Source organism: Solea solea, chromosome 15 (genome assembly GCF_958295425.1).
Source record: "Solea solea chromosome 15, fSolSol10.1, whole genome shotgun sequence".
NCBI classification, from domain to species: Eukaryota; Metazoa; Chordata; class Actinopteri; order Pleuronectiformes; family Soleidae; genus Solea; species Solea solea.
In genome coordinates this window covers 23,584,349-23,609,119 of record NC_081148.1, presented here as the reverse complement: position 1 = coordinate 23,609,119, position 24,771 = coordinate 23,584,349, and the positions used below count along the sequence as shown (strand labels likewise).

Sequence of the window (24,771 nt, the reverse complement as noted above, 5' to 3'; positions counted from 1 at the left end):
ATTTCATCCCAATTTTATGCAGTGGACCTTTAAAATTCTCAGTGAATATGTGACTTGGAAAAAATGTGATGCAAAGCAAATTGCAGTTGCAATGTTTATCAGAAAAAAGCCGTTGACTTCTACTGTGATTGTAGTTATACTATGAATGTGACAGTTCATCACACAGTGTTTGGGAAATGACAGCCCTGCCTGCGTGATGAATAAATTGTCACGTTGATATACGGCCTGGCTCCAGTTCATTCTGCCTCCATTAAACAATGAGATGAGGCTAAAATTGTGAGAAAACGGCATTGTCTTCCTTCTGTAATTTGTCAGCCTGTAATGGGGAGATCGGGACAGGGAACGAGTGACACAGGGCAAAGTCTGGGAAAAGAAAAGTTTAAAATGACGCAAGTTTTGACAGACGTTACTGATGGCGGTTAAGTGCAATAAGGTGAAACGTTTGACGTGTGCAGTCTCACACACGCATGGACGGAAATGGAGGCTTAGATTGGGGAAATGCATAAAAGCGTAGTTCTTTAGCATTTACTGTTAAATAGGCTGTATCGTGGCATGGAAAATGGAAAAAACTAATGGGGCGCAAAAGCCATTTTTCATCTCATTGTGACTTTAAGAGCGAATTAAAAAAGCATTTCCCTAAATGGCAGCATATGTGGGCTACTTTCAGCGGTGTGGGTTATGTTTTTGTCAAATGTTGAATCTATTTAGTGTGAACATTATTGATGTCACAGTTTATTGATATCACGTCCAGTCTGAACTTCTAATGAACCAGGACTGCGACATTTAATGGGTTCATTTATTGACTAAAGGAAAGTACTTTGAGAACTGAGTAATTGGTTTGAGGTTTTTATATCATCTATTTATTTTATTATAAATTCCAGTTCTCTGATACATTTGAGGATTGTCTTGATTTTATTTTACACTTGATTTTAACCATTTTGTGACATTTATGGACCGAGCAACTTTCATTATCCATTTGTTGCGTTCACACTGTGTACTCAGCCTGTAATTATAGGGAGAATGTGGGAGTGAGTGAATGTGGATCACAAGACTCCACCCCTTTTACCTGCATCACCAGGAAGCTACTACTACTCCTGACCACACCCCCTAAAGTTATATAAGAGGCCTTTGACCCCTCGTTTTCCCTCCAAAACCATCCACCAAAACAAAGGCACTGCTCCTGTGAGTTAAAAATGAAGGTTTTTCACGTTTGTAACGTTGATTTGTTCCATACATGAGTTGAATGTTAATGTTGTTTTTAGGTATTTGATGATTAAGTCCTGAGTTCAAGCCTAAAAGCTGCAGTGTGTAAGTTTATGTGATTTTAAATGTTGTTCTTCTGCCTTTGTTTGGTCTTTGTGAATAGAAAGGATTTGTTTTTCTTTCCTTCATCTGAAGTAGCATCGCTTTGGTGATAGAACTTAACGAAGAAGATATAGGAGCTTTTAGTTCTGTGCTACAGTGTTAATTTAATTTGATTAGTTTGATCACTCAGTCAAACATTTGTAATATATTATCTTTATTTTATTACCTTCATCTTGTGTCATTACATTAACGTGACAGCGCTCTGGATCCTGTAATTAAACACGCATGTCACTCATAATATACTGTAACTGCATCAGTAACAGCTCCTTAAAACCAAACTCTTTCTGTGTACTACAGTATTTGAATGCTATCCCTCTCCATGTGCATGCTAGCACACTGTTAACAACAGGCTAGCACTGATAGCTAGCATGTTAGCTAACCTGCAGTCTAGCACTGATATGATCTCACAGTCCTTGTCAGTACCCTGTCAGGACCAGTAGTCCTCATGGAGACCAAAAACCTTGTCCTTTTGAGGAATTAGTTCATTTTAGGGGTAAGGTTAAAGTAAGGGTTAGGCATTAACTGGTTGTGGGGGGATAACACTTTGTTTGTCTGAGTGAATGGAAGTCAACTTAGTTTCCAAAGAAGAATGTTTGTGTACGTGCAGGCTGTTTTAATACTTTTTATTTAAATTTATTTAACTTCCTCTGGTAGAAGTCTTGTCCAGTGACTTTAATTGTCCTGTTTAGTTAGTAGTGTCCTAATTTCTTTTGATATAGGAAGTCCATTTCTCCCATTTTCTGTGAAAGTTTGCTCCGTTTGACCTCAGACAGAAAGTCATCTTTTCTTTTGAATACATTTCCTGTCCATCCTTTGATTAAAACTTGGGGACAATGTTGGTTTTATTAATTTATTGCAATAATCTCGTAATAATTTGCAGGTATCTAAAGAAGTCTTTATTTTCAAGTCCAAATTCCTTTTGGAATTCTCTGAAACACTTAAAATGTCCCCTGTGAGGACACATTTTGATGAAAAACACACTTTTCATCCTCGCCACGTTAAAGGGCTTAAGACACGGTTTTAGGGTTTGTGGTAGAATTAGGTTTGTGTTAAAGGTTAGCGTTTGGGTTTGTGGCCAGGTAATCCATTATGTCTTTGTGTGTCTTTGTGTGTCCTCACTTAGAATGCTTCACAAGAACTTGTGTGTGTGTGTCGTCAGGCTTGTTTACACTGGCAGGTTTTAAGTTACACGTCGGTCAGTGAGCAGTCGGTGTTTTGTTACCGTGACAGTTGCTTGACTTTCAGGCTGCGAAGATCAACTTTCAGTCCCAGGTGACGCATAACAAAGGTGAACATAAACCACTGAGACATTTACTGTAATGACTGTAATGACTGCCACTTTATTAGGTACACATGACATGAATGAGTCAGGCGTGTGTTCTGCTGTTAATCTGCTTCAAGGTTCTGATGGTCTTCCTCATACCTTGGTTGAAATGAGTTGTTGTTTGAGTTATTGTTGCCTTTCCATTCTCTGTAAACACTAGACATGATTCCGTGTGAAAATCCCATTAGGACAACAGTTTATGAATCACCCGGACCAGCACAGTCTGGCACCAACATCCACATTCAGAGTCACTCAATGGTCTATTATGTAAGATTTTGTGGCATCTGAAGGTGAGACTGAGAAGTGCAGCTTCCACCACTCGCCCCAAATCCATCAGGGGAAGTACGTGGGCCTTCTGTAAATGTAGATGGCAGCCTCTGTAAAGCAAGGCACATGTTAAAGACTTATTATATGGCTACCAAAACCAAACGGTTTTTATTTAAAAGCAATTATACACTTACTCAAACATAGCTGTGGGTAGTAAATTAAATTTTTGCTAATAAACCCTCCTGAGTATTACACACTGGACCTTTAAATCACCTTTCTTCCCCATTCTCATGTTCCGTTTGAACTTTAACAGGTCATAGAGTAGGTTGACCATTAGTCACAGTGTTGACGGTTCGATTCCCAGCTACTCCTCTCGAGATGTCAAAAGCAAGACACCTTTACCAGCATATATTGTTACTAACGCTTCTTTACAGCGGTGACTAAACAGGAAACCATTAGGTACATAAAGCATTATGTTGCCTCTTTAAATGAGACTGTGTAGGTTTTGCAGTTAATATCACCATCGATTACATTAAAAAGCCCATAATATGTTTCTAACAAAGCCACAGCATGAGGAGCAGAATAATATTTTATGGAGATTATAACACTCTCTTCCAGAGACGGGAATTCTGCTTCCCCAGGACGCCTGGCATTATTCAGAACATCAGCACTTGGCCTGTGCCAACTCAGCCAAGCAGGACAGTCGAGAGTTTGAATGTGTGCAGCTGTGGAGCCTCGACAATGTTCAGTAATGGGTCAAATATGCGAGCTGTCATGGGTGGACAGTGGGTGACGTCTCCTGGGGAGGGCAGAGTGGTTGACACGCATTTTGATAAGATTTGTTTTCAGACAAAGTGTTAGTTAGGAAGCAAGTTTGGAGTTTTGGAGAATCAGCAACATTTTTGGATTGTTAATCCATATGGAACTGGCCTTGGTCGCCCCCTAAAGTGCTGTTTTTGGAAAACAAAATGCTTTCCTTGCATTTTTGTGTTTAAAACTTGTAAAACTTTGGGAAACTGATGATGTCATAGCCCCACCTCTGTCTCGCTCTTACATTTACTGTTGCCATCTTTGTTGTCATTGTCATCTTCTTGAGTTTTGAGACACGTCACAGCGCCACATACAGGCCTGACATATACACTGCAACAGAACTTTATCTACACAATCTTATTCTCTGTGGTGTTAAAAGGTTTTCTGTAAACACTGCATTGTTTCAAGAACTGTCTTCATCTACGGGAACCCCCCACAAATGACTCTGAATGCTGTAGTACATATGCCAGGCCTCTATATGGCACTGTAACAGTGTTACAGAAACAACAAAGATGGAGTAGAAGACGTCGAGCACTTGCTTTGTGTACAAACCTTTTAAATCAAATACTTTAACTTCACAAACGTATATAATCATAGAAACTCAGACAGAATGGAGAGAGTGACTAAGGAAATCTATCAAAGAGCAAACGCCAAACACAAGAAGAGGAAGACGAAGGTGGCATCAGAGAATTAAAGTACTGACTTCACACTGTGCGGTTATTTGGCCGTCTCAGATGGAAGACGACTAAACATGGCGATGTCTTTGGTCGTGCCTCCAAAATGGTGGTCTTACGTCGTACTGCTGTACACACTGTAAAGCCCTTTTGAGACAAATTGTTGTTTTTGTGATGTTGGGCTTATATATCAGTAAAATTGACTTGATCGTGGATGGTCTTGATCAACACCGTGGCTTGCGATTCCGTCGTCTGGATACACCAAACCTGATGTTAAAGTTTATTCGATCCATGTCGCACTGTGTGGCAAGCAATACACTTATAATATTGCCAACATCTCACAGTTTGTAGGAGGCTTAAGAGTTAATTTGAACAGTTTTGTGTATATAAAGATATAAAGATTTGTTGTTGAACAGAGAGAGCACTGAGGCAGCCAATCACATGCCTTTTAATCTCGTGAAATAATGCATGAAGCAGCCATTCTCCCCACCTGCCTCGTCCTCTTCACTCTGAGCTGTTGTTCTCGGCCTTTATTACACACTTTCTTTAACTGATTATTGCTGCTTATACACACACATACACACACACAGTCACTCCACTGTAATTTCTCTTTTTGTTACCTTGTTACCTTGTTCTCTGCTTATCTGTAAATCGCCATCACACGTCGCCTGCAGGTGTTTGAAATTTGAATAAGACAGGACAGTCTGCCGCTGTTGTAATTCTAATTGGTTGCTAATAAGGTTGTAAACATGCTGATTAAACAAATACTCCTCATGTCAGAGTTTATTTGAGCACTCTGGCATTTACATCAGCTGATTCCTAATTTATGAGCCCGCGTGTGTGCGCTGCCGTTTGCATCTCCCAGGTTTTTTTTTGCATAATTTATACGGCTTTGTTTCTCATTTGGTCACTTGATCAATTGGGAGACGAGGCTGGATACTGCGAACGGAGAGGAGGAGGAGCCGTTTAAAAAAAATAAAAATGTAATCTGCTGCTTTTACTCCATGATGATGATGATGAGTCTACACCGGCCATTACCTGCAGTAAAGTTTGACGAGAGTTGTCTACGCTGTCATGTTTTTGTTTGTACCGTAATGTTTTAAATTCAAGTCACACCTTACATTACAGCACAGTCAATTCAATTCACTTTTATTTGTAAGCTGCCAAATCACAACATACATCATCTCAAGGCTCTGTACATAGACAGCATTATAGAGAGAAGAGAAACCCGACAGTCCACACCATGAGCAAACACTACTGGGCGTCAGTGGAGAGAAATGCCTAGACAGGTTGGGGTGAAAGGGAACGTAAGGGGACAGAGGAGAGGTGGGGGACAAAGGACAAGAGGGAGGTGAGGTAGAGTCATAATGTGTTTATGGACCTGGATATTACGTAGGAAATAATGAGCATTTACTATATTGTTGCTTTATTACCACTCTATTACACTGTTATTACCTAAATTGAAATGTAACATTAAAAAAATATATACTTTTGAGCATGTTATTACTGTGCTTTAATGCAAAGAGTTAAATATTAGTAAAATTCAGGGATGAACAAAGTTAACTTTAACCCAGTTTTAGTTTCAAAAGTTTCAAAGTAAAAAAAACAAGTGTAATTGACTTTCTATTTTACAAGGCTGCAACAGTTACTTTGATTACTCAATTCATTGTCCTCTATTTTGATACTGAAGAATTGGTTTGAGTCTTTTATTTATTTATTTTTTAATCATTATAACAAGCTCTGTGGTTTTCTTGGCTTTGTTAAATGTCAATGTTTTCAAAGGAGTCATTTTTTGGTTTGGTTTGTGGAGAAAAACTAGACATTTAAAAAAAAACCACAGCATTTCCAGGTTTTATAAACACTGTTGTGCTTTCGCTGACATTTTTAGAAGCAGAATTGTTGTGTTTATTGCCAAGTACATTTACTGTACACGTACGAGGACTTTGATTTGGTGTTTTGGTGCATTTATATAGAATAAAATGAGAAAAGATATGTAAAAGTAGTTACACAAACACAGAATATGTAAATAGCGTGCAGTGGAAAAAGGAATAATTCTTTTTTATATGGTTTGTGTTAAAATGACACATAAACAAGCAAAGGAAATTAATCAATTATGAAAATATTCGCTAGTTGCATCCCTGGTTTTCATTTTCAAACATTTTTAAGATGGAAATTTCACCAGAAATGAAACGGTATTTAGAAAATACTACCTTGAATTAAACTTTTACTATGTTTATACTTTACTTTAAAATTAAGTGTTAAATTTGTAGAACTCTGTGAGACTTGCTGCATAAAGGCAGTGAGCTTTGAGGACTTTATTCAAAATAACTTGCAATGAATTTATTTGAATAAGTTAATTAAGAATTTTCCCCTCTTTCACGTCACCTCCAATTATTTAACTAAGCTGTTTATCAAAAGGTTTCCAGTCGTCAGACGCGGCAGTGCAATAATAACACCGTGTTTGTGCTTTAAAAAAACAAAGTTTTTAAAAGTTGTGACATTTGTTGTTGAAATGTTTTGACAGTCTGTCGACACAGAGGAAGAGGTGGACAAAAAAAAAATAAACACACACACCACAGATGCCGGAGAAGAGACGATCGAAGAAACACTGACAGTGGAAGAAAGAGAGACAAGCTTCCTTTTTTTTTTCCTTCATTCCACACAGAGCAAAGCCTGTGCACTTAGGGGATAAAGAAGTGCATCTACAGTCACTGTGTAATCCATAACCGCGATTGCCTCATTCGCTCCTCTTTGGCCGAGCATACACACTGTGCTCTGTCTCGTCCGTCGTAGGTTCAATCGCTCCTTTCTTCTCCTGCCAGACGTACAGTATATACAGAGAAAGAGAGACAGTAAAGACACGTTGGCGAGGTGAGGTCGTCGTCAGACTGATGTTAAAGATTATATGATTCGAAAGTGGGGGGAAAAATGCAAAATCTGACAATCTTTAGCTGCAGTTTATGGCTTTTTCATACAGATTTAATGTACTTAATGTACTCAGATTACTTCATAAAGAAACACTTGCACTTTACACATTCACACACCTCAGTATACGCGTCCTATAATTAATAAACTACTCCAACATTTAGTAAAGCAAATGTCTAAAATGTCAACATTTAACAGAGGAGTCTGGTGTACTTAGCGACAGCACTGCTGAAAGCCGGCGATCGGGATCGGCAATCGGCGTTCAGTGGTATTTCAGTTCAGTGACTGTGTCAGAGGGAGGACGCAGGAAGTACTGAACGATTCCGAGTAGAGTGGAGCTAGCTGTGCTGCGCCGAGTCGTGCTGGAACTACATAGTGGTCAAGTGCCATTAGCCGCGTGGATGTTGTCAAAATGCCTCTTAGCACCGCGACATGGGCTGTTCCAAATGTCACATGAATTGTCGGCTCCTTTGTGTGTCTGTCTGCAATGTATAACTCAGAATTCTTTCTAGAGCAATATGTGTGGTGACATTGCACCTTTTTTGCTTTTTTGTTTGCCAACTGTCATAAGATCCCACTCACTTCATTGAGGATTTAGTGTGGATTAAGAACTTTCAAAAAGACAAAGAAGACATTTAACCACATTTATTTTACCTGGTCAAACCAGTGTAACCAAGTACAGGTCAACAATCGTCTGCTGTGAACGCTCTGAAATTGGAATTCTATCGATAGGTTATGCTCGTAAATCCTATTCCAGGTAATTAAACAGCCCACAACATCAAAACTATTCTACATACACTGTTCCATGTTTCCTGACATCTCGTGATGTTGTTCTTTAGTGGACGTGAACTCTGAAAGTTGCAGCACAACGTTTTACCGTTGCTGAAAATATGAAACGGTCTTCATGATGTGATTCATGAATGGACTGGTGAAAGAGTATTGGAGCCATTTCTTTGTTTCTCTCTCTTTTCACACAGCCAGTCGACAAACTCTCCACTTCTTACCCCCCCGATCATTAAGTTTGAAGGGAACATTTTTGTTATAGCCTATGAAAATCAGACGCCGCGTTCCCATGTCAACCAGGCAGAGAGGCAGAGAGGGAGAGAGAGAGAGAGAGGGGGTATCTGGTGGAGGCTGTGGAGAAAAGCGACTCATCTCTTCGGGGTGGCTGCCGTCGCAGGTCTGAGTTTCCCCCTCGCGTGAAAGGGATCAAAGCAATCTCGCTCGGCCTCTTTTAACAGAGATAGCTGTTGGAACACGGGCAAATCAAATCTTCTTCTTCTTCAAAGGGGAACACCGCTGCGCCCCCGAGAGATAAGAAGACAGCGAGGGAATGGGAAACCAACATTTAACACTCTTGTTGCACTGTAAGAGCAGAGAAACACGGCTCTCTCCTGTTGTCCACTCCGGGTTCATGCTATAGATGTCTGCCGCTTTGTTACGTGGATATTAGAGTGAGGAGAAGATTTGGGAAAAAGCCGGGAACAAGAGAAACCAAGTGGGGGGAAAAAAGCCGAGACATCATCCCCTTATATGAATAAACTCTGGCAATTTAGAGATTGTCAGTTTTCTGTTGTTTTTTTCATGCTGTGATGGCGTTGATACCTGCGAGTGTCCTCCTCGTCCACTTAGCATACGCTGTGAAAGCTGATTTCACAGCTTATCGCCTGCTTTGAGAGTCAGCCTCGTGAGGGAGGTGTGACATCAAGTAGCTCAAAGATAAAAAGACAGACAGAAGAAAAACCTTGATTCATCACATCCCTCCTTTTCTCCGGCTCAGACTTTTAGGCTGGAGATTTGTGTTAGCTCTGTGAATTGGCAAGAATCTGGTGATACAGGGGTGAAGATGTGCTAAATTGTACATTTTTCTTATGGCTTCTCTCTCTCTCTCGCGGGCAGAACAGCAGATTACTGCTCAGTGATTTACATATTTAATTTGGCAGAGATTTTTTTTTATGCTGGATGTCCCTCTAGTGCCAGGGATGTCCAACCCTGGCACTAGAAGTTCTGTAGTGGATGTGGCCTCACAACATACATATTATCTCAAGGCACTGTACATAGACAACATCATCAAGAGTTAACACCATGAAGAAACACTAGAGGCATCAGTGGAGAGAACAAACTCTGACAGAACCAGACTCGAAGATGTGCAGCATCTGCCAAGACAGGTTGGGGTGAAAGGAAAAATGGCTAGTGCAGTGTTTCCAGTTAGCATTGAAGTAAAACTCACTAAGTAAAAGTGTTACTTACACTTTCCATTACAGTACAATAACAAGATTGTAATATTATGGAAGTAATGGTTAATATTTTGAAATATTTTATTTAAAACAATAATCAAACCGATCAATTGATTATCAAAATAGTATATAGTAGGATTAACTTTATCAGTTACTGATGAACTGATGGTAAACCAAAAAGAAGAAAGCATTGATTCCTGTGAGTGCAGTGGATTTTATTTTTGGGTTAATGTGCAGCAAGGAAGGCTGAATTTAATTAATTAAATAAATAAATATTTAACACACAACACACAACTTGATTTGCCGTAAGTGTGGACATAGAGCAGTTATGAACAAACATAAAACAAGTCTGAAAAGTGACAAAATAGGGTGTTTTTACATCAGGTGTGAATGTTTTGAGTTGGTGCAATCTTCAGAAAATGCAGTAAAACAGAAATGTGCTGGGTAGAATTTACACGAGGTGCAAATTGCAGTGCAGGTGGAATGTCTATGAACAAGATAACGGCGCCGTCCGTTCACTGCCCCCACACACACACAGTGAGAGTGTGAATGCACTGCTTTGCTTGTCGCTTCCACCGCAGCCTTAAAAGGTGTATTTATTCACTGTAATTCCTTACTGTCAACATCATAATAATAATGCATGGAGCTATTACAATGTCTGCGCTGTGGCTTTGTTCCACTTTCTCTCTCTCTCTGTCTTTTTTTATATGCTGCCTGCTTGTGATTTATTTCAGATTTTAACATCAGAATGTTTTGTTCACCCCATTACGTTTCAGACGAAAGCTGCTCCTCATTGTGTGCATCAAATATTAAAACTTGGATTTCCTTTTTTGAGTTAGTTTCCTGTTTCAACAACAATGGAGGCTTAAATTACAGTATTGTAAAACTGATTCCTTTTTCTGACGGAAACATGTTAAACCATGTTTGAATTTTCTCACATTTCCCTAAAAATTGAAGTGTGCTGCTTTTGTTTAGCAGGATGAGTCCTCCAAGAGATAAGTGGCAATATCTATGGCTGCAATCTGTTTTCTTTGGTCCATAACGTTTCACAAAATGCTGGAAATGTTGATGGTAACACTATGACTAATACTAATTGACAATAGTAGCTTATGAAACGTAGTAATTAAAAACCAAAAAATATACAGCAGCGGGGAAAACAACAAGCTATGAAGAGCGAAACATAAAAGTGCATTAAGAGCAAGTAAGTAAGTTGAAATGGCACCAAAGCACAGAAAGAACCTGTCAGTCAAAGTGAAATAAAGGCACAGAAAGAACGAACGAGGGAGTTAAAACATTCCCGTGAAGTCACTGAAAAGCCGTCCTGACTTTTCAAGAGCGTGAGAGACTTCAAAAAAACAGAAACGGAAACTTTGAGCCTTGATCTCCTCACGCAGGTCGTTCCAGAGTCAAGGAGCCGGGTTAGAAAATGCACCGTCACCCTTTTAGTTTCTACTGACGTCTGAGAGCGACCAGTGTGTGTGTGTGTGTGTGTGTGTGTGTGTGTGTGTGTGTGTGTCTGTGGGATGGAAGGTGTACGTGGCCTTAACCCTTTAATGCAGAGACTTTGGCACTTTGCATTACCGTAATTACGGTCCGAAAACTTCCAAAAGCTGAGAAGTTGTACGTCAAAACCAATGTGTGGTTATTACGGTAAATTCACTCGCGCTGTTGCAGGAAGTGCAACAAATGAGCAAATGTCATTTTAGATATGTTTTATACTGTTCAATTTTAACACGCACAATTATTTGGTGATCATGTACAACCATGATGCACTATTTTTGCACTACTAACCTCATATAATATAATATAATATAAATGGATGTTTACACTTGGGTAACCATGATTCTTTGATTTACTGCACCTAATTCCATTAAAAATCTGCATTTTATTTTATGATGAATCAGCAAAGAACTGTGAGGATTTGGACATTGATTATAGAGTAATCCAGGACTGGCTGCCTGAATTCTGATTGATTTAAAAATAATCCTGAAGATTATGTTGTTTACTATTTGTAAAATTGGATTGCACGAGTGATGGTGTGGCTGCACAGGTACTGTGGACGCGCACGAGTGGGTCACAGCTGTTGAACAACTCGCTGCGACGGTGAGTGAGAAAAAAAAGAAGTACAGAAACATAACGACAATCCTCTCTCGTTGTTTCTTCTGTGCAGGTGGGCAGGCAGTAAGGCTCGACAGAAGATGCGGCGGGGGTGGTGGCTCGTCAGGTGGCTGGGGACGGGAATGGCGGTCCTGTCTCTGCTGACCCACAGCTGGGGCCAGGACACAGAAGGTATGAGCACTGCAGCACACACAGCACTGAGCACAGCACTGAGCAGAAAACACCCTCAGGCCTCGCCTTTGTCACCTCACTGAAGCTGCACTGCCGGGGGGGGCGGGGGGGGGATGAGTAATGTGGACCACGCCACCTTTATTTCCCAATATCACAAGACCAACATGGTGGACAATGAAAAGTGTTCATGTTTTGATTCATTCACACTGTGTTTTAAATGTATACTGTACGTCTGTGTTTCCATCCATTCAAATCTAACCTGGATGCTCATGCTGATTTTAGCCACTTTACAAGAAGCTCATTTTATAAAATCCACCCCAGCTTGAGTTTATGATGTTTTAAGAACATGTTTGCTGCTTAATCTCTTGGAGCTTATGGAAACTGCTTACTCCCTACACCAAAGTCCATAGAGAAAATCATCGATTTTAGAACACAGCACACAGGAGCTGTTGATCCACTGCTGCGTCAATCAGTGTTAAATTCAGTGAGTTCAATTTTGGTCTATTATGTCATCAGTGTTTGAAATCCTTCGCTTGAGCCTACATAGCACAAACTTAGCAACGGAGGTAGCAGTAGACTAACAACTGCTGTGTCTCCATCAGCTAAAAATGGCGATTTTCTCTATGGACTTTGGTTCTGGAGAGGGAACTGTTTGCAAAGTGACACAAACTTCAATTTCATTCATTCACGTAATTCAAAAAGGCCTTGTATTAGCATTGTGTTTGGCTTTGCAGCCACGTGGCTTCTAAAACTGCACAATCTGAACTATTCATTTAAGTGCACTATTCAAAGTGGTTTATATCAGAATATCTCCTGTTTACATATGTGCTGCCATGTCTGTATCACACTCAAATCAAATAATATAAACTAAAGCGTTAATGTCAATCCGCTGTTTGCTTCATTCAACTCATAGAAGCGATGAGTTCCAAGTTGTTTGACTTTCTTGAGAAAATTGTAATTCCACCGAAGCGTAGGTGGTGGACCGCGGAGACGACGCTCTCATGAGAGCTCCTCACGAGAGCTCCACTGCAAATAACTTTCACATTTACATAATGTTTTCTTTTTCAAACGGGCGGCATGAATCCAGTTCTCTTCCTACACACTCCACTGATTGTGCTGGGAGGATTCTCTTTGTAGTTTTTTGGGGCGTCTTAAGTTCCCACATTAGAGAAGGAATCAAGCGTTCAGAGTCTCGGCTCGCCGGCTTCTGAGGCAGATGCCACTTAAAAGTGAATTTTCTGTGTAACATGGTCTGTAAAGACGTTGCTGACGTGGAGGACGCGCTTAGAGCGACGTGCTTCGTTGCACATAACTCAATTTTAAGATCGAATACTAATTATTGCATGTTTCGCTTTACGTCGTCAACCCCTGCTCCGTTCATCTGTCATCCGACGAAGCCATGACTTGACTGAGCGTCTGAAGGTGAACGAGTGACTCGTGGTTTCCTCCCTGGACGGAGTTTCACTCCCAGGCTCTGAACGCATTAATATACGAGTCGTGTCGCGCCGAGTGAGGAGAAACCGTTGACCCAAATCATAACAGCTGTGGACTTTGAGAAAAAGCCTGACCGAATTATGTGTTTGCGAGTCATTTCTTTCTTTCTTTCTTTCTTTCTTTCCCCAAATCTAAACGAAAAAAAACAACAACATGAAGGTATTAGTCATTTTTAAGCGACTGTTTATCAAAGCTTCGTCGGTGCGAGGACAAATTATCCTGATTAATTGTGGATTCACTGACTCGGAGGTAAATCTGCAGCCTGCTCTCCTGGAAATAAACACTGCTTATTTTCTGCAAACAATAGGATACGTTACATTTGCTCAACCCTCACCCAACATTCCACTTCAATGCTTTAACAGCTGAAAAGTAATTATACTTTATAAACAACCTAAAAATATCTTGTTTTGTTGACATTTTTCTTCATGTTCTCAATGAATCCCAGGAGAATGTGTCCTTATATTACACATATTTTTGGTGTAAATGACAGTTGAGATGCAAAAAATATAATTACGCGCGGGTTTGTGCTATCGGAAGAATCCCAACAGTTTCTGAAAGCTGAGAGGTTGCACGTCAAACCCAACAAGTGGTTATTACGGTAATTTTAACTCATTTTCGGCCCTGTTTTTGAGACATTGAGACAAAAACAAATGTTATTTTAAATACGTTTTATACAGTTCAAATTTAAAATTTAACACAACGAGAATCTGTTGTTTGTGTACAACTGCAGTGTTTTTCTTCATTTTAAATTGTTAGTACACTACATGCAGTAAATTGTAAATAACTGCCAGGTATTGGAGGATATTCTGGAAAAATGGGCAAAAGCACATATTTTCTGGCTCTTTAAGCAAAAAAGTCCAGACGGATTTTGATGCTTAGGTGTTAAAGGATTAAAACGATATTTTAGGTTTCAGACAGTTAAACAGTTTTTCTGTTTCAGCTTTGGATACAATTCATTTTAAATAAATTCTATCCTGTTTTTAAAATTAAATTGTTCAAGAAATGTATAAAATGTGTCGCAATACATGAAGTTTTTAAGTAAAGTTATTGCCGTTATCTGTGAAGATTTGCATTTCATTGGTATTTGAAAATGTTTCACCACAAAACTATTATTAGACTAAAATTATTGATTTTTTTATGTTTGGAATCTGGATTTTTGGGCATAACATTACATTAAATAAGTTAATTTAACAAGACACAAATTCAGTCCATTTATATACAAACACTTTATTTATTGTATTTTTTTTTTATCAGCACTTTCACTTATAATGATTCTGATTCAGATTGTGATTCACAGCTATTTTAAAAAAACCTGCTTTTTTCCTCCGAATAATTCAGTTCTTGTCAAGTAAAGCGACTGTTGTGGTCTTTTGTCTAATGTGATATTGGCTGTTATGATGGCTTTTCCTTCTGCTCTTGACGTAAACGGCTGCAGCCTGTAATTTAACTATAGTGCAGGCCAAAATAATTGTACACACTGAGAGAGACAACACTGTTTATGAGCAGCGTCGCTGTGGTTTTGAACGTGACGACACTCACTGTCACCTCCGGGATGATCGCAGGTTGATCGGGGATTTTCTCTGCCCCTCGACGCCACATCCTTCATCCCCTCGCTCGTAAATCTCCCCCGCTCGACTCACCTCGCGGCGTCCTTGGCTTTCGGCTCCATTGACTTGTTCGTTGTGTGTCCGTCAAATGAAAATAAAGCGTCCGGTGGGGAACTTTGTATAGACGGTGCAGAGACATGGACGCAGCGAACGTCATGGTGTATTTTCAAGTCTGTATTTAATTAGCAGGGAGACATTATCAATCTCAGACTCTTGTGATTAATGGGACCGTGGATGCGGTGTGAGAAATTTGGGCCGACCTTGAGAGACATCAGTCTTTGTAATCCGTAATCAATCAGCCGATTTAATTGAAATGAAGAAGCATCCATTCACCGATGTTGATCTTGTTGAGATGAATGTGCTTTCATGCCACGGTCTCTTAAAAGCTGCTTGATATTAAAGACTAAAAAGTGTCATTTAAATTCCATAAGGTGTCAGATTCAATTGAAATACAACACAAAACAAAATGTTTACTCTGGATGCCGAGAAAAAAATACTTTGCCCTGAAAGTGGAAAGTTTCAAATGAAAAATTTTAATTTCTCTGTTCCCGTCATATTATATCTTTCTTAATTATAGCCCTACTGCAATTATGATATCAGTCAACATCAGTAATGATGTTGATTATATACTATATTTAGATATGTAATATGAATAAATAAGGCAACAAATATTAATTTGGAGCTGCAGCGCACAAGGAACAGAGGCATAATAAAACACTTTCAATAGTAGTGTTTGAATGAAACAGTGAGTTAAAAGTTGTGTTTATTCTGAAACTTTAATCTGCTGTTATCTCTCCCAGTTGTAGTAAGAAGTTCTATGCTAATGAGCTAAGCTAACATGCCGTATGTGTTGCTATAGGTGTCAAATCCTGGTCAAAAATGAACTACAAGGTTCCATAGAGTGGAACTGGAATCTATGGGGATGTTACAAAGTTACAAAGAGTTGTTTCATCAGGCTTCATCGTAAATATAGACATGTGTCATCTGCATAACAATGAAAGTGTATTTTGTGTATAGCATAAAAAGTATAGGCCCAAGCATTGAGCCTTGTGGAATGCCATAATTAATTTTTTTTGAAATTGCATAACATACTTTAAATACTCCTCCCAGGACTTACATATTTCACAATAAAGCTTTTTTCAAAGAAAAAAGAAAACAAAATCACTCATGCTTTTACTTTGAAAAGGAAACAGGATGTGTTGTTTGTTACATCTGTGACAGATACAGATGCTGAAACTGTAGAAAGATTTTTGTTTTTTTGGCTACAGTTTTTGCTGTGAGGTCATGTGACCCACAGGGGGAGTGTGGACGTTCTTAAAATAAAATAAGATTACATAAAAATAATCCTTTATTATTATTATTCCCACAGCGGACAAATTCATGTTGTTTCAGCAGCAAATCAGTTAACACGTGTGTCGACATGAACACATGCTGAATCTCAGCTCTATCATTTGTCCATTAATATTCTTGTGTTCCATGTTTCATCCTTTCATTTAGCGTGTGGCCTGACTCGCTCTTTCTCTCTCTCATATCACGCAGGATTATGGACATGTGCATGTAAGACCTGCACATGTTGTGCTACCATCGATCCTGTCTGCGTGAGCGGAGACTTCACTGTTAAACAGTTTAACGTATGGTAGTGAAAGGTCAAACTCATTCCATGCTTGTAAATCCCACATCTTTACATCCACGTCAGGCGAACACGCTCGCCCTGTATGTTTGTGCGTGTCTCTCTTTCTCTTGTTTGCTTGAAGTGTATGAGTTAATATGCCTGTGGAGCCATGTGACATCCCCCCCGCCCCCCCACCACCAATGTCTGTCCCCTTGCCTTTTCCCCTAAATTCCCATCTGCATATCCATTCTGATCCACAATTGTCTGTCTATTTTTGGGATCGTCTGATTCTTGGCCAGATGTGTGTCTGGCTGCAGTGGAGTGATGGCAGCGGGTGGGGTGGTGGTGGTAAGGGGCCGGAGGGGGGGTTTAATCTGGTCATCAGTAGGCAGTAATCAGGCTCTGGGAGCAGGAGGATGGAGGAGGGAGGATGGAGAAGGGGCGAGGGGGTCCAGTCTTTGTGGACCCTGTGCTCTGCAGCGACGTGTGATTGCAGCCTTTGCTTTGCTCCCCTGACTGTGTGGTTAACCTCACAGAGAGGCAGGAGTGACGGCAGCGTGGTGGAGGTGGTGGAATGTTCTGAAGACGAGCAGAAGAGGGTGAGAAACCTCTGCAAGGGATTACACATCAGTAAAATAATCCCCCCTTCTGTTATCAACCACTAATGATTTACATAATGCTGCAGGATTCAATTTTCTCTTCTTCTTTTTTTTCATAGACATTGTGATTTGATTTGAGCTACAACCTTCTTCTTTTTTTAGGTCAACCTTCAGTACAGTAGATGTTATTGTGAGTTATATTTGATCGTTTTAAACCAGTTTCCTCTGACCTCTAGTATTGAGGCATTTTTTCACTAAGATTAGTTGTCCTAAAATCAAGGCTGAAGCTTTAGGGGGGACAGAGCTTTCTCTGTTTCAGCTCCAACATTGTGGAATCATCAGGCAGCACCCACACTTCTTGTTTTTAAATCTCGTTTTTAAAGCAGTTGTTACTCATGTGTCTTAGTTTACTTTCAAATCTATATTTATTGTATTTTTTTTTAGTTTTCACATGCTCCTTTTATTGGCGTTGATGTGTGCACCGAACCGTGACCCCCGTACCATGATACCGCGGGACGAATACATATACAGCCCTAATTATAAGTTATCAGATCCAATCTGTGTGTGTCCTTATTGACATTGTCTAGTCTAGTCGAGTCTTCAACACGGATTTCTATGGTTTATATGGTTTCGTCTTCCACTGTATTGATCGTTTAATGTGCTTCCAATTAACTTCTGCCTCATTGGATATACGTCATCGTCATTGTTGTTGTTTTTCTAGAAGACGCTTTGAAACCCAAACATAGCAACCGAGACCTTTTAGATTGAAACAGATCTGTGAAAAAACGGATCAAAATTTGAAACCACTTCCTTATGTGGACCGTGTGTGTTTTTTTTAGCTGTACAAACTGCGCACAAAAAAACAAGTTAAATACAATCTGGTTATGCATAAGAATCTGGTTTGAGCTGCAGTCTAAACAAAGCCTATGAGAACAAATGCTGACTGAGTTATTTCTGGTCATAATATGGAGAGAGAGACGTCTGAATACGTATATTCTCTCAACTTTTTGTATCTTAATAACTTTCGTCCCTACAAGACAAATATCAGCGCTGACTCTAAGAAATCGATGTGTCATCTTTGCGACTTTATTACAGCGTCTGCAAATACTGAGGCTGATAGATTGTGAACATTATGGCACTCTGGCAAAAGGTTTAGCAATTGAAAAATCAATGATACAGACTTTTTTTGTTTTTCTTTTTCTAATATCATGTTTGAGATGTAACGGCGGCCTCTAAATACAACTGATGTAGACACGTAGCCAACTGTAAATCACGAGAATAAACAACACAGTACACTAATAAAACTACATGACTCGTATAGAAAGTCTGACTGTGATGAAGTGAAATGCACTGTGAGAGGACTGTAGCCGATCAATGCTAAAGCCATTAGGTGACAAATCTGAAGATTTAGGAGCTGAAACAAACAACTGCAGGTTTCAGGCCGCTGAGTGCGCCGCGCTGTGGATCTGCTCAGCGACGTGTGTGCGTGGAAAATACAAATGAAACTTTTCTGTGTTGTACTTCAGCGCTGAGGATTAAATAAGAGACAGACGCTTGGACAACTGTCCACCTCCCTGCTTACCCTTTTAACACAACCCTGCTTTCTCATCTGTTTGGACCTGCTGTCCGTCCAGCAGCAGCAGCCATTACCTGGCAATGTGAGCCACTGGACCGCTGCCATGCAAATGTCTGTCTCCATGTCCTGTTTGGACCTGGACCAGAATGCCCTTCTTCCCCCAGAAGACACAAATCCATGCAAAATGCACTCACGGCTGATTTAACTTCCTGTTAATCACATGGTGGCAACAGCGTGTGGACACGATGAAGACGATGCTCTTCATTAGGGCCAGAGAACCCACTGTTGCCATGGCTCCATTATGCTTTTTCTTCCACTTATGGCACTTTTCCACTACACAGTACCGGCATGGCACGGTTTGGTCTGCTTTCCATTACTTGATAGTACCTTCTCAACGTGGCACAAACACACAAACTAGTGACTTGTAAAGCATTTTTTTTGGTTCATTTTAAAAGATTTGTTCACAGAATCATTCAGTACTTCCTGCATCTTCACCGAACTTAAATACGGCCGAAGGGGTTGTGAGATTTCCTTTAATTTAATCTGTCTGTATGGTACGAAGGAGTATTAGGGCCAGCCAAAAAAAATAAAAATAAAATATCCGGCAAAAAAGAAAAAAAAAGTCAGGCAAAAAAAATAAAAAATAACGGCACAAAAAAAGTCAGCCAAAAAAAAAAATCCGGCACAAAAGGAAAAAGCAGGCAAAAAAAGTCCGGCACAAGAAAAGAAAAAAAAAAAAGAAAAATATTCAGCAAAAAAAAAAAAAAAAAAAAAAACAGCCAAAAAAAAAAAATCCGGCACAAGTGGAAAAAGCAGGCAAAAGAAAGTCCGGCACAAGAAAAGAAAAAAAAAAAAGAAAAATATCCGGCACAAGAAAAAAAAAAAAAGTCAGTCAAATAAAAAAAAAATTCCGGCACAAGAAAAAAAAAGTCTGGCACAAAAAAAAAATAAAAATCCGGCACAAGAAAAAAAAAAAAGTCAGGCAAGTTGGCCGGCCCTCTCAATCGCTAGTTCCAGGTTACATGACATGCATTATCTCAAGGCACTGTACATAAACAACATCATGGAAAGCAGAGAAACCCAACACACAATGACCAAACACAGGCAACAGTGGAGAGAAAGAAATGACAGAACCGGACTCAAAGATGTGTGGCCATCTGCCAAGACAGGTTGGGGTGAAAGGAAAAATGGGGGATAGAAGAAAAAGGCCTGGAGCAGATGTACAACAACTGTATCATTTTATAAGTTTAGACAGTTCTGAGTCAGTGATGACGTGTTTACAGAACTACGATGTCATTTATACAAGCAGCAGCAGCAGCAGTGACATGATGTTGACCGTACATAATATTCTTATTTAGAGGAAAAACGGACAAGTACAGCACATAAATTATGTGACATTTAGTGTGATTGACAGTTGGTTTAGAAGCCTGGTTGCAGGTTACATGGCGCCAACCTAATCCCAAATCTCTAGACTTCAGGACAGGAGTTCCGCTTATTGTGGGTGATGTCACAACGGGTTATGACCTTTCTGACCTCTCTGCCACACGTGGGATGAGTCACATCTGTGACCTCCAACCTTAAAGAAAGATATTTACAAATAAAATCTGATCACACTGCAGGTCAGTTCACATCCATTCCTCAGGAGGAAGAGGAGACATTGTCAAATGTGACTCAATCAGAGGTTCCATTATCAACACAAACAGCCTTGTGTTTATATAAAAGGACACACATGTGTTTATTATCATACAAATACTAACTAATGAGCGGCTGCCGACACGGAGGGGAACATTTACAGCCTGTTTTGCTGTGAATGCACAATTATTTATCTCACTTAGTTGTTTAAGTGAGACGCCTCTGATGCAGGAGTGCCACATTGATTGGGACGGTGCAGCCAGCAGCATGTTTCTTATTACATTAGCTGTCCTTTAAACACTGCCGGGGTTTTTCCTTCTTTTCTTTTCTTTTCTTTTCTCCTCCACCATATAGCGGGAGTTTGATTTATCGGTGCTAACAGGGGAGCTTTTGCAGATGAAGCCACAGGAAAGCACAGGCTATTGACTCGAGTGGCAGGTAAAAAAAAAAAAAGGAGAAAGCCTTTTGAAAGGAAATGTCAGTGAGCAGAATTCATCTGGCCGCTGCCTCGTTGCTGCAGTAATGTAGCGGTCGATGAGTTGCATTGTGAAAAGTCGAATAGCTTTGCACAGCTTTGCCAATTTATCTGAAGGGGAACTATGGAAAATAAATGACATGTTATACATGTACACACACACACACACACCCCCGCAGCGGCCACTTTGTAGGACACCTCAGCTGCTGCTGTTACTCTCTCCTCTGAACCCGTCTGCTCGTTCATCAACGACACAGAGAGCGCTGCCACTCACTGGATACTTTCTCTTTGTTGAAAATCCCCGTGGATCAGCGGTTTCTGAACTACTCGGAGAAAAGCCCGTCTGGCACCAACGAGCCCCACGTTCAAAGTCACCTTTTCCTCTCACGTTCCAATGCTCACTTGTGAACCCCAGCATCTCAGTATTGACTACAGTTTGACACGCATGAATACGTCGCTGCGTTGTGATTGGCTGAGTAGATATTTGCATGTGAACATCAATGCTATTGAGCAGGCGTGGTGTCGGTAAAACAATAGCAATATAACAGATGATGCAGTACAGTATAGATCAGCGGTGTCAGACTCGGGGGTCTCGTACTACGAGACATTTAATGTAAATTATCTTCTTTACAAAACATATCATGAACAACCTGAAATAACAAATATAGTATATAATATAATATAATATAATATAATATAATATAATATAGACACTATAGTTTTTCACATTATGAGCAGACTGTAATCATAACATGAAATTGGATTGGACCCTTGGGTGGGATGGTTCTGGGCCACGGGCCGTATGTTTGACACCCCTGGTACAACAATATTAATCCACTTTGAGATACAGTATGTCATAAACTTGTTTTATATTTGTAAAACATTTCTGTTTCACCCTCTCATGAGCATCTTGATATTCCGGCTGATATTTTATGGCTGTAGAATTGTCCAAAAAATGTTCAATGAGTGAGCGCTTCTTTCTGCCCCCTTTTTCCCCCCAAGATAACTTTCACTTTCTTTAAATATCCACAGCCTTTGGGCACAAAGGCTTTGTGGTATCCGTCTTCTGCTGCTTTATCCTCCACATGAGGCTCGTGTGGGTATGCTGTGCCAATCTCAGCTGACAAAGGCGGAGTCACAACCTGAACTCCGCCTTTGAACAGAATTTTCTAGATGTCACAAACGAGCTATAGGAGTGACAGTAATGAGAATGGTAACAGAAGGATTAACAATGTGCTGAAATATTAATCCCCAAATCAAAGTTAGGATTTAAAACAATGGGATTAGTAGAACTGCAAAGGCTGCATATGCTCTTTGTCCTATGAGAAAATGTTTTACACAAAGATGTAGAGCTGCAACAAACGATTGTTTTCATAATCAATTAATCTGTCGATTATTTTCTCGATTAATCGAATAATCATTAACAAATGTTGATCAGTGTTTGTCAAACCTGGAAATGATCATGTTCTCAAATGCCTTGTTTAGGCCCCAGAACAGAATTATTCAGTTTCATTGTTTCTTTGTTATATGGAGCAAAAAACACAGAAAATATTCATATGAAAAATCAGTCGTACTCGTTTTAATAAAGAAAAAAAGCTTCAAACCTATTAATCGATTATTAAAAGAGTTGATGATTAATTTAGTAATCAATTAATAATCGATTAATCGTGTCATTGTTTTAGCTCTACAAAGACGTTGGAAAAACTTCATCCCTGTATTCAAGCGAGTTAGTTTGATCACAATCTTAATAACTGCCAAAACAAACATCACAAATGAGATATTTTCCACACGTCGTCCAGGCTCAGTGTTTGTTGTTTTGTGCTCTTATAAATTTTTAAAGACATAGATTTCTTCAACTTATGTTCTGCAGCAAAAGCCGTTCTTAAGTCATCGAATTAGGGCTGCAAATTGATTTTATCAGCCAGCACTTCTAAAATCTATATTCTATATCGAGAGTTAATTTGAGGCGATTAAGTTTCACATAAAGCAGCCGCTGTTGAAAAAGGGAGGAAACTATTAATCAAGCGTTTCATCATTTCACTCTTGTCTCATCAGTTTCCCTCGGCTCTCAATGCTTTTGTCAAACTTTGTTTTTTTGTTTTTTTCAAAGGGATTAATGTTGTTTTTGTTCAGTCGCAGGCTTTTCACTGATCCACGCTCACGGGCATCGTCTTCTTTCTGCCCACGTGCCACCGTGAGACAAGCGGCAATCAATTTGTAATTGAATTTTTCACTCATTCACGTCAACATTGTTAGGTCGATTAGTGAGAGGAGCTATTAAAGAGAGACTAAATGACCCCCGTGGTCCAAATTAGGAGATTGTGATTGCCTTACACTGTGGCCCGATCACTTATCACAGATTGTTAACCACTTCTTCTCATTTGTTATTTTCTTCCTCACTCCAGGAGCGTTTCAGGTACAGTAGAGAGGATTTTTACTGTTGTTAATCTCTCGGCATAAAGTAAATGACGTGAGTTTGTACAACTGTTCACACCTGCTATATGATATGATAAATTACATCATATCATATGACACTTAAACACGGCTGCCAGTGAGGTGATAGAATCTAGACTGACTTATTATACTAAGTATTTGTTTGCTCTTCTGTGAAATATCTACACAAGTGTCTTAATTGTGATATCGCACACATTGTGTTATCGTTTCAAGGCAGCTTTATTTGTACACAAGGACGACTCGATGTGCTTTACATGAGCTCATATTGCCCACCTTATACTGAACAGTTGGGTTTTCCCGCTTTTTTTTCCCCCCTAGACACGCCCCCCTCTTGGCCAGACTAGATGCTCATTGGTCATTTGAGTTTGACACCCCTGAGTTCGGACCGATACCGCGATGTATCGTTATATGATGACAGAATCATTGTATCGTGATATTATTGGTATCCCTTATTGTATCGTATGAGGTACTAAATGGGAAAAGGCACTCCCTCACAGGACATTTTCTGGCCCTTTTTATGGTTAAAATAAGCAAAAAAAAAACAAGTCCAGACGGACATGTTGAAGCTTAGGTGTTGAGGACTTGCACTTTGCCACCACAGCTTGAATCAGGTACAGTACATGTAATTTTCACAGTCATGGTAAAACAATCAGGGGTAATCGGGACTTCAAGTGCTGGGGGGGCGGGGCAGAGCCTCCAAACCTCTGCTTATTGGACTAACCCACTCTTCATAATGAGTGTCCGCAGCTGGATATCACCACTGAGCGGATGTAACCTCGGACTCTTGCGGTGAGAGATAAAGGTGGAAAACTGCGAGCGCCTCCCTCCTTATTCCTAATCTAATTATTTATGATTTGCCGTTTGTTCCAATAGAAGCAGGGAACTGAATATTTTTACCCACAAAATAATGTTGGAGGGAGCGGCGCAGACTTTCTATTTTGAAATCTGGTTAGGTTAAAAAAAAAAAAAAAAGAAGCCTGGTGAATAATATTATAGGAATCCTGTATAGACGTGAGTAAGTGAGCACCCCATGCTGCTGTACCCTTCTCCCTGAGCTGTGTGATCAGCTGCGAGTCTTTTATCTGCAGCTCCCACTCCTCGGCTCCGTATTGTTTTGGAGTGGTTACCATTTTAAACATCTACATCTATTTTCTCTCCGTCTCTTCCTCTGCAGTGAGAAATAACAAACTTCCACTCTGCACCAAATCTTCCTCTGGTTCTTCTGCCACTCTGTATATTTTAATAAAAACAACACGCTCTAATTATTCTAAATCAAGTGTGCAGATTTCTTCTAAGGGTTTTTTTTTTATCCAACTAAGTTGGTTGTTTAAAACTGACATATTACTGATATATACTGATAACAGTTTGCCATACGTCCAGGTTTAGGCCAGGGCAGTTTAAACACAGCATAACTTCCAATGCTCTGAGATC

General features: G+C 39.8%; 1 protein-coding gene across 1 annotated transcript in view; it reads left to right on the top strand.

The window, feature by feature from the left end:
* LOC131474194 (protocadherin-15-like) overlaps positions 1 to 24,771 on the top strand; it is a 260,291-nt gene that overhangs the window by 67,408 nt on the left and 168,112 nt on the right. The window contains exon 3 of the mRNA XM_058651947.1: positions 11,773 to 11,891. Within this exon, the coding sequence (XP_058507930.1) occupies positions 11,801 to 11,891 (91 nt within the window). The 5' untranslated portion in view covers positions 11,773 to 11,800. The remainder of the gene's footprint in view (positions 1 to 11,772; positions 11,892 to 24,771) is intronic.